The 10,360-nt window shown below is 38.9% G+C and overlaps 1 protein-coding gene across 14 annotated transcripts in view; it reads right to left on the bottom strand.

The window, feature by feature from the left end:
* Positions 1 to 7,217: 7,217 nt before the first annotated feature.
* LOC112250186 (adhesion G-protein coupled receptor G6) overlaps positions 7,218 to 10,360 on the bottom strand; it is a 54,381-nt gene continuing 51,238 nt past the window's right edge. For 13 of the 14 annotated variants that reach the window (XM_024420111.2, XM_042321687.1, XM_042321690.1 and 10 more), the window contains one exon: positions 7,218 to 9,592. In XM_024420111.2, coding sequence (XP_024275879.2) covers positions 9,411 to 9,592 — 182 coding nt within the window. In that variant the 3' untranslated portion in view covers positions 7,218 to 9,410. The remainder of the gene's footprint in view (positions 9,593 to 10,360) is intronic. The other variant, XM_042321692.1, reaches the window with a different exon arrangement.

Raw genomic sequence — 10,360 nt, 5'->3', positions numbered from 1 at the left:
TGATGGCCATAATAAATAGATATGCAGTTAGTGGACAACCTTGTTTTACTCCTCTTGACAATTTAATACTTACAGAGAAGTAGCCATTATTTACTATTTTATACCTAGGGTTACTATAAAAAAATAACTTTAACCCATTTTATAAGAGATTCTTCAAAATTGATATATTCTAGGCATTTATATATAAATTCCAAATTCCTTACTATATCAAAATCCTTTTCAAAGTCAGCTATGAATACCAGGCCTGATTTCCCAGATTTTTCATAGTGTGTTCTATTGTTTCCAGTTCTTGCCTTATATTATCTCCAATGTATCATTTATGTAAAAAAAACTTTCTGATTAGGATGAATAATAGCCAACAATACCTTTTTAATTATAGGCGCTATGCATTTCGCTGGAATTTTTGCATGACAACACTAAAGTGTAAGTGGCCTTCAATTTTTTACATGAACTGGATCTTTATATTTATCACTTGGATCCTGTTTCAGTAATAATGAAATTAGACCTTCTTGTTGAGCATCTGATAAACCATTTTTTGTAGGAGTGGTAAAACATGCTGATAACGGTCCTCTGAGTATATAAAAAAGGTTTGGTATACCTCCACTAGTATGCCATCCAACCCTGGAGTTTTCCTGAACTTAAATGGTTTAATTGCATCAAGAAGTTCCTCCTCTGTAATTTGGCCTTCACATTAGTCTTTCTGTACAGCTGTTCATTTTTTTATTTTTATAGAAATAAATCCATGCAACTATCTCCGGGTTGTGGAGATGGAGGAGACAAACGAAAACATGTTCTTAAAGTACTTTTCTTTCTCTTTAAAAATATTGCTTGGTGAATCATGGGTGACTCAATCATTTGTCACAAGTTTCAGTCAATTATTTTTTGTAGCATTTTTATGTTGAATATATATATTAAAAAAATGTTTAGATTTTTCCTCATGTTCAGTCCAATTAGTTTCATTTTTTAAATAATATATTACACTTGATCTTTCTTGAATAAGTTCCTCCATTTATTTTTATTTTTTCTCCATTTATTTTTTATATTTTTTACTTATCTTGTGCCTCTACAGTACAGTTTTTATTGCACTCTATCTGTACTATTAGTCCTTCCATTTCCTTTGTTAATATAAACTCTAAATTGCATTTGTTTTAAAGATGAGTACTGAATTGTATGGCCTCTAAAGGCACATTTAAAAGTGTCCAGACATAGCGTTTTCCTTGATGGCCAAAAGAGCACAATTTTAGTCTCATCTGACCAGAGTACTTTCTTCCATATGTTTGGGGAGTATCCCAACATGCCTTTTGGCGAACACCAAACATATTTTTTTCTTTAAGCAATGGCTTTTTTCTGGCCACTCTGGCATAATGCCCAGCTCTGTGGAATGTATGGCTTAAAGTGGTCCTATGGGACAGATACTCCAATCTCCACTGTAGAGCTTTGCAGCTCCTTCAGGGTTATCTTTGGTCTCTTTGTTGCCTCTCTAATTAATGTCTTCCTTGCCTGGTCCGTGAGTTTTGGTGGGCGGTCCTCTCTTGGCAGGTTTGTTGTGGTGCCATAATCTTTCAATTTTTTAATAATGGATTTAATGGTGCTCAGTGGGATGTTCAAAGTTTCAGATATTTTTTTTTATAACCAAACCCTGATCATAGCTCCTTGATCTTCTTCATGCTGCTTGCTTGGTGGTGTTGCAGACTCTGGGGACTTTCAGAACATACTGAGATCATGTGACAGATCATGTGACACAGATTGCACACAGGTGGACTTTATTTAACTAATTATATGACTTCTGAAGGTAATTGGTTGCACCAGATCTTATTTAGTGAATACAAACGCATGCACCACAGAGCCTGGACTCGAACCCAGAATCTCTAGTGGCACAGCTACTTAGACCACTTCGCCACTCTGGAGTCCCTTATATATCTTCAAAGAAGCTTGGATCATCATTATTTGAACCGCATAGATTAATACGACATATCTGTTTATAGTCAAATAACATACTTAAAATCACCCATCTACCTTGCAGATCTTTTTGGACAATGTGCACATTTGGATCAAAATAATGGCTAATTATTATCATCACCCCTTTTGAGTTTCTTTCCCCATGGGAGAAATATACTTGGCCCCCCCAGTCCTTTTTCCACACAACATCTAAAATTGTTGAATGAGTTTCCTCATAGATATTGTATTCCTTCTCTTTTAGCCAGGTAAATACTGATCGTCTTTTCTTATTATCTGCTAAGCCATTACAATTATAGCTGGCTATACTTATTTCACCATTTACCATAATGAGACACACGTTTCAAATCTATTTATCATAATATATGTTTGTCAACTTATCCTTAAAAAGTGAAATAGTAATTGAGTGTCCATATAGCTGTTTCATGATATTTTGCATTGCTACTAAGTAAACCACCAATTGTCCTCCACTATTTTGGGTTGTCAGCCCAGTGACCGGCGCACCACCTCTGGCCCTCCGGATTCCAAGGCCACTGAGAGACCAGGACCCATCCACCCACAGAACAGAAACAGATCAACTGCCAATATATAGTTAGTAGTATATAATATATAGTTAACAAAACATAAATATATACAAAATCTTGTGTATCTTAATTTCCACAATTCACAAAAAATATGCGTAATAATGTAGGCAGTTAATGTGAAGGATTGTTACCTATAACCAGTACTGCCATCACAAAGATTACATTTTTGGAAATAAATGATTATTTTCGTAAACATTTATTGCGATTTGTCCTATATTATCCCAAACATCATAATCCCATAGCAATATATGTGGGACACACACACACACACACTCGACCCCTCTCCCCCAGAAACAACCACAATCTCAGATGTTCAACAGTTGTTCCATCCCCGAGCCCAACTCAAGACAGGATTTGATGTATGAATGCAGATGCAGCTGTTTGAGAAGGCATGCAAAATTGAGCAACAAAAAAAAGGGCAAAAATTGGGAAATTTGATTAACCAATGTCAAGTCCTAACTGATGGAGATCAGATACACCTCCTTCCCCTGTAACACACAAAAGCTGGTCCCCCGTTGTGACTATTTACCCAAGCATCTCTGTGCAGTCAGACCTTTGATCATTCCGTGCCACCAGCGCCACAGTAGTTAGCCCCCTCTCTGATTGTCCAAGTGTGACCCCCATGTGTTACTGTAGCTAGTGTGCCAGCACTGCCACTAACTGGGTGGGGGGACCCCACCAGCTAGATGCAAGGTCATCAAGGTTCTCATTAGCAGCTCTGAGAAATTCCCTGTATATTATGCTCACTCATTAGGGGGCTTTGCTCAGAATTTTGAGGGGGCATATGTTTTACAGATGGGTCTTGAGGGTCAGATCTAGTGTGCCCAGGGAGCTAGGTGAAGCTAAGGCCATGTCCTCTCGAAACAGCTAAGCTATTTATAGTTAAATAGCACAAGAATATTATAACTGGTAAATACAATTGTAGTAACCCAGGTGAGTTGCACATGTGACCTGCAGATCAATCTAACCACTTAAGTTGCCTGTCTAGCCAGACAGAGTTTCTAAATGGCCCAATCGTCTGGTTGTGTAATTCCCCTTCTATTTCTCTGAAGAGTTCCTTTCTTGCAGGGTGTTTTCTGACTACTGATACTTTGTTGACTGACTGCACCTACCACGTCAGTGCCATGTCTGGGGAAGAACAGACAACAGACACTGTCATACATACACCCTGCCACTGGAAGATGTGGGGAAATGAATTCATTCCAGATAATTGTTGTGAGTGTACCCTGTCTCCACATCATTGTTAGTCTCCTGTAGGAGAGGAGGAGAGGGGAGGCAGGCCGATGAAAGTGTCTGTGCCAAGGCGCCCTGGCATCAAACAGGAGCGTGATTGTCGTCGAGATTAATGGGGAAGGCTTGTTTCCACAGCTCTAGGTAGCTATTTTAAAACCCAATAATGTTGACTCTGCCTTTTGTTTTTGTTGTTGTTTATTCTCCATGTGCCATCCTCCAGTCTAAGGTAGTCTAAAAACAGTCTGGTCAACAGGCAGAGATAACTGGAGAGAAATAGGCCACCCATACTCCTCTACATGTATGTACGTTTAGTAGTGTATGTTACTCATATCTACACCTTCATTTAGAATGTTTAGTATCTGACTGCTGCTATGGCTTCCCCCCTTATCATTGTGTGGCTGCCTGTGCCTCCCTCCCTCTCTTACTCCATTTCCAGCGTCCCCAGGAACGTGTTTGGTTTACCTCACAGGAAGGTTTCTACAGGAAACCTCTGGGAGGAATGTGTGGGGTTTTCATTTACCCAGAGAGGGGGAAGAACAAATACTCTCTCTCTGCCTCTACCTTCTCCTCAGTGGTGAAGTGAACAGCCCACAGACTTCCCCATCAGGCCTACACAGGGCCCTGTAAAGACTGTCACTGAGCTTGTAAACGTTAAACATGCACTCTTAGAAAATATATTGCTGTCTAGAACCTAAAAGCATTCTTCGGGGTCCCTATAGGAGAACCCTTTGAAGAACAATTTTTGTTCCAAGTAGAACCCTTTCCTCAGATGGTTCTATATGCTACCCTAAGGGTTCTTACCTGTAACCAAAAACGGTTCTACCTGTGACTAAAAAGGGCCCTCTTTTGGGGACAGCCAAATAACCCTCTTGAAGTCCCGTTTACTGTAATTAAGAGTGTGGCTTGTCAAGTCAATCTAACAAGGGAAGGGAAACCTCACCTTCATGGAATAATGTCAGGAAAATGTATATGATAGAGTAGGAGCCAGAGGGATGTGTTTTGAAGTCCTTGTAGGTCTCATCTCTTCCCGACATACAGTATATGATGATTTACTTTAGATGGAATTCTTTAGAGCATCGAGTTCATTCATACAATATCTCCAGAATAAAAGTGTGTATATTTCTTCACGACACACATCACGAAGGCACCAGATGCTGAGTAATCTTTTCCGGATGATAAAAAAATATTTATCTGTTTTGCTTATTGAAACTTCATATTTGACATTTTTGTGCTCAGAAGAAGTCATATATCATCAGATCAACTGTTAATTCCATGCCAGATCATTCCTAAAGCAGTGTCAATGGATAGTTGAGTGAATCTGTTCTTAATTATTCATAATAGATTCCATTGGGAACTCAAACCGAACAAACAAATAACAACATAATAGTGAATAGTACACTGGTATTTTCAACTGCAGCAATGCCCATCGAGCAAACCCTGTTTAAGATTCTGCCTGTGCCACAATATTTGATTATGTCTAAATTTTAAGAAAACTAAATGAATGTAGCCACTACAGGTTATGAGCAGTTTCAATATCTCTCCAGAAGTTGTCTTTCTCTGATCCACCTGTTGTTATGCAAGGATCTGAGCCATGTTATCGAGAATAAGTCTGTTTACATCCTGAGAGGTTATCGCTGGGGTCATGTTACCTTACCTGACCCGTTACCCCGGACCAGACAGACACACATCTGCTGAGAGCAGACCTGACGCATCAACCGCCTATCAACACATGACACCGACAACATCAGTTAGCATGAATTGGGGAAGATAATTTTCACCATAAAAACGCACCTTTATAATAAAAGCATTACATGCATAATTGCATTTGCGGTCACTTTTGATAATGGTGTATTCCGCTAATGGAACATGCTAGTGGTTGTATTAATTTGGGATCTATCGCATCCCACAACTGTCCCAGACTATGTTTGGAATATTTATTTCTTGCACAGAATAGAATAGATAGACTTTTGTACTTTTGGGGGGGAGGGGAGGGGAGGGGTACTGTCACGTCCTGGCCTTAGAGAGGCGTTTTATTTCTCTATTTGGTTAGGTCAGGGTGTGATGTGGGGCAGGCATTCTATGTTTCTTTATTTCTATGTTTTGGCCGGGTATGGTTCTCAATCAGGGACAGCTGTCTATCGTTGTCTCTGATTGGGAATCATACTTAGGTAGCCCTTTTTCCATCCTTCAGTGTGGGTAGTTAACTTTGTTAGTGGCACTATAGCCCTGTAAGCGTCATTGTTGGTTTTTTCGTTAGCGACATTTTAAGTAAAAAGGAAAATGTACGCTGCCCACGCTGCACTTTGGTCTACTTCTTTTGACGGCCGTGACAATGCTATTATTTTTCTTCTGAAATAGAAAACATTTGCTTCATATCATTCTTTTTAGGCCTGTCTAAAATGAATAATGGACTTGTTGTGAATGTGTAGGCTATATTACATGGCTGTATTATACTTTTAAAATGGCTTGTAGGATATGTGTGGGAGCCTGGAGACGCTATATGTGTTTATGTTGATTAACAGCCAATTACGAGTTATTGTCTTGACAATCACCCGCTGACGAAATTTCGTGACCGCCACATCTATGCATTTGATGATGCTAGTAATATCCTTTTCTGTGAAGTATGTCTCTACACAAAAGTCTGAGGGACAACAAGCATCAAGGGTGCCGGAGGGTGGAAACGTTGTTCTAAATAAAATCACCTGGGAGCATGAGCAGCAGTGTGCAGCTTTTTCCTTCATGAGTTGCGGAAAGCACCTGGATGAGCGTATGTTCTTCAGCTTTTGTACAAGCATCAATACCACATGTACTGTAAATAGGATAGTATAAAATATTTAGGATGATTCTGCTTTCTTATGAGATTATGTAAATGGTATAGTGTGTAAATGCTATGGTCTGTCAATCTGATGTAATACAATACAGAGGTATCTACATTTGTGAGAGGCAGATGTAGCAAGAATGGTGGGAAGCCAGAACTCTTCTGGTCAAAATTGTCAGGTCAGTTATGATTACAGTGTAGTTTGTCAACAATAGAAATGTGAATGTTGGCAGGGATGAGGCATCACCTCTCTAAGACTGGACCACTGTGGCTTCCCAGATTATGAGGCATTAAAACACAGTTCCAGAAGTCAAGAAGGGGAAACCATATAATTTCAATGTTTGAGTGTGAAAAATGTTTTGAAACCCGATGTTTCCCTCTTTGACTTCTGGCAGCAAGCATGACTAGAATATCAACCTCTTCCCAGCCCATATGCACCAAACCACATATTGGATATTCTGAGTAAACCACATTGTGAAGACTTGGCAACTGTGCAGAGAAGAACAGTCAGTAAGTGTAAATTGAGAATGAATTAAAAAGTGATAACCGTTATGTCTTACAGCAAATTCATCTGGTACATAGAACCTGACATGACAAATATTAGGGTTATGATTAATAGAATTAGCTACTTTTCATTCCCTTTATTGGTGAGACACAACTCGTCAATGCTGTTGAGACATAGAGACAGCTTCATGAAAATATATTATTGTCAGGGGTTGTGGAAAAACAAACAGGGTCTGGATTTTTTTGGGGAATAGAACCAGATCAGTCATATTCATCAGAGTGATACATCTAAGGTACAGTGTTGGGTTGGATGTAGCCATAGTGATTTTATAGCTCTGTGTCCCTATTATATTAATAGAGACATGTACAACTGAATCAGAAACAAATCATGTCTGGATTCCATCTACATTGATAGAACTAGATAAGATATAACCTAGAGGATCATTTGGAATATTTTATGCAAATATCTATAAAGATGGCAGCGCAGTCATGATCTAATTCATAGTAAAGCTGAGAACTCCATCGTATTAGCTCAAACCACTTTATAATCGCTCCCCACACAATCTTGAATTGAAGACCCTAAATATGTTCAACATGAGATAACCTTTCCAAGCAAGGTTTCTATCATAACAAATTCGGCCCGAGGGAATTTGTTAGCGATGTTTCAATTATTTTCTTGATGCTGGAAAATAACAATTGAGAGCTCTGACTGCTTCCAAAATATAACTGTCCCTGTTCGCCTGCCCAGGTCAAGATCAACGCTTTGTTTTGCCACCAAGCTGCATCTCTCCAAATCTATCTATCCAAGATGAACAACAAATGTAAAAAGCTCTATAGAAATAAATATAACGATACAGTAAAATAACAAGATTGTTCCATCGCTTCACAAACACAAAACAATAGCTCATACAGCAACATTTAACACAATGCAATATATTCAGTTCCCCTATTGGTGGGAAAAGAAGACTAAGTGAAGTAAAGCAACAATGAAGAGAAGATTAACATTTAGCTGCTTACAAATGTTGGCATTAACTTGGATGAACAAATAATGTCAGTGTTTGTAGTCCCTTTTCAATCAGTACTGTATTATACGTTGTGCTGTGAGTTGCTCTTTTGTGAAATTATTCAATGTGGAATGTTTATGAAACTATGAGCTGGATCCAATCCGTATTGCAGAAGATAAACGTTTTAGCGCAAGTAAAACGTAAAAGGACATTTCCAAATGCACCAACATATGCTGTGTTTACAATGAACGCCGTCTCTGTGAATGCCAAAACATTGCCTTGAAATTTCATTCGAGCTATAGTGCGGATCTCCCGCGATACGGATTGAATCTAGGCCTACCTTACCATATCCAGGTTTAATGGCTGGGGTTTGGCAACCTCTATCCATAGAACAGTCAGAGAAATTACACTTGACACACAGATCACAGATCAAGTTACCAAAATGAAGTAGAAATTAATGGACCAATTCTATACATTCCTTTCTGCATATGTTATTCAGTAGTAGAGCATCTGAAGCTTAATGTTTCAAAAATATACATGCCAAATCATTTCATCATAGTGTTGATGATGATGTTGATTGGTTGACCAAGATAAAAGTAAGCACTTTATGCAAAACATCCTCATGTAAGACACTGTAAAGGAGCATAACATTGCTTTCCAGCAAAAAAAGCACACACAAGATTCACAAATAGACAACTACAAATTAGAACTACACCTAAACTTGATCCATTTTCAACACACATTGACAATGCTGCAGCTTTTAAAAACTCCGTCATGTTAGTCTTTGGGTTTGAAATACAGGCCTATGCCTGAACATTTAGTCCAGATTTGACGTTTTTCCTTCATTGCTGCCCATACTGGAGTTCTACAGACGGCATAATGAGAACGGAACAGCTAAAATGGATGACATTTCTGTACCAGACTGGTGACCCTGCTGAGAATCCTAGGCATGTGCAACACCAACTGAGAAGCAATTATACGGGGGCATATCAGATATACCATCAATATTTACACAACACATAGCCAGTTGAAGATTAGCGTCACAGTATGTACATTGCAAACTCCATTCTCTGCTTCTACCATTTCTTTTCTATAGAACTATACATTTCCCCATTTCTCTTTTCAGTACTGACTGGACCAGCTGATTGAGTCAAATATTATACAGTATACACGTATTCATACTACTAGCTACCATCCTGCTGCTCTGGAGGCTATAACCCTGGGGTGACATTGCGGACTGGGGAGATCACCAAGGGTTAGGCGCTAGCAGCAGCAGGAGGAGGAGGAAGAAGAGAAGAAGTGCTGGGTGGTCTAGAACTTGGTGCTGTGGCTGAAGCTGTCCGACATGATAATGTTCTTGTAGAAGTTGTCGGAGCGCACCGAGCAGTAACCTTTGACCTTGTCAATGACCTGGTGCACGGGGATGATGGAGGAGGAGGCCTCACCCTCCGAGGAGACAGTTTTAGCATTGGTCTGGTTGGAGTAACCTTTACCTGTTAAATATTAAGGAGAGACAAGGTCATGGTTCAGAAAGAACACAATGATCTTTGTGCAGTGCACATTTTTGTTTTTTTCTTAAACTCACAATGACACAAAACAAATGGCTCCAGACAATTGACAAATAAGCAAAGTGAAAAACACATCACTAAGCACATACACAATGTAGATATAAATCTATATATGATTGTGTATATATATGATTGTAGGTTGAATATGTGGCACTCATTTTAAACAATTCTAATGCATAGGCTTGCCAAGATGATTCGCCTGTGTTTTCTGTGTAAAACAGCTTGTTTCTTAATCTTGAAAAATGTTTGAGGTTTAGGTTTATGTCTAGTTACTGTTTAAATTGAGTCCCAATATTTTCTGAGCAAAAGTTCACATGCATCTGTGCATTCTTGTGGAAATCATTCCTATACACGCATGCACATTCAAACCACCTTCAAATTCTACCACAACGGACAACTATGCATAACTCTGTGTATCTTGCCAAAATGTTTGAACCGTTTTCATCTGTTTTTGTCTTATTCTTGTTTTGTTTGCCAAGTGATAAAATATTTTGGTTGGTCTTTTCCATTTGATAATGTCAAGGCAAAAACATCCATCAAAACTCAATTATTTGAGTGGGTCAACTCAGGAATAACACAGGCTTTGCAATGCAAATACTTTGGCATCTTCAGTGACAGAACATCTGGCTGCCTCCTCACCAGACTGTCAACTCACCATGTATGGGAAAAAACGCGACCAACAATTTTGACTTA

Source organism: Oncorhynchus tshawytscha, linkage group LG05 (genome assembly GCF_018296145.1).
Source record: "Oncorhynchus tshawytscha isolate Ot180627B linkage group LG05, Otsh_v2.0, whole genome shotgun sequence".
Classification (NCBI taxonomy): Eukaryota; Metazoa; Chordata; class Actinopteri; order Salmoniformes; family Salmonidae; genus Oncorhynchus; species Oncorhynchus tshawytscha.
This window is presented reverse-complemented; position numbering and strand designations above follow the sequence as displayed.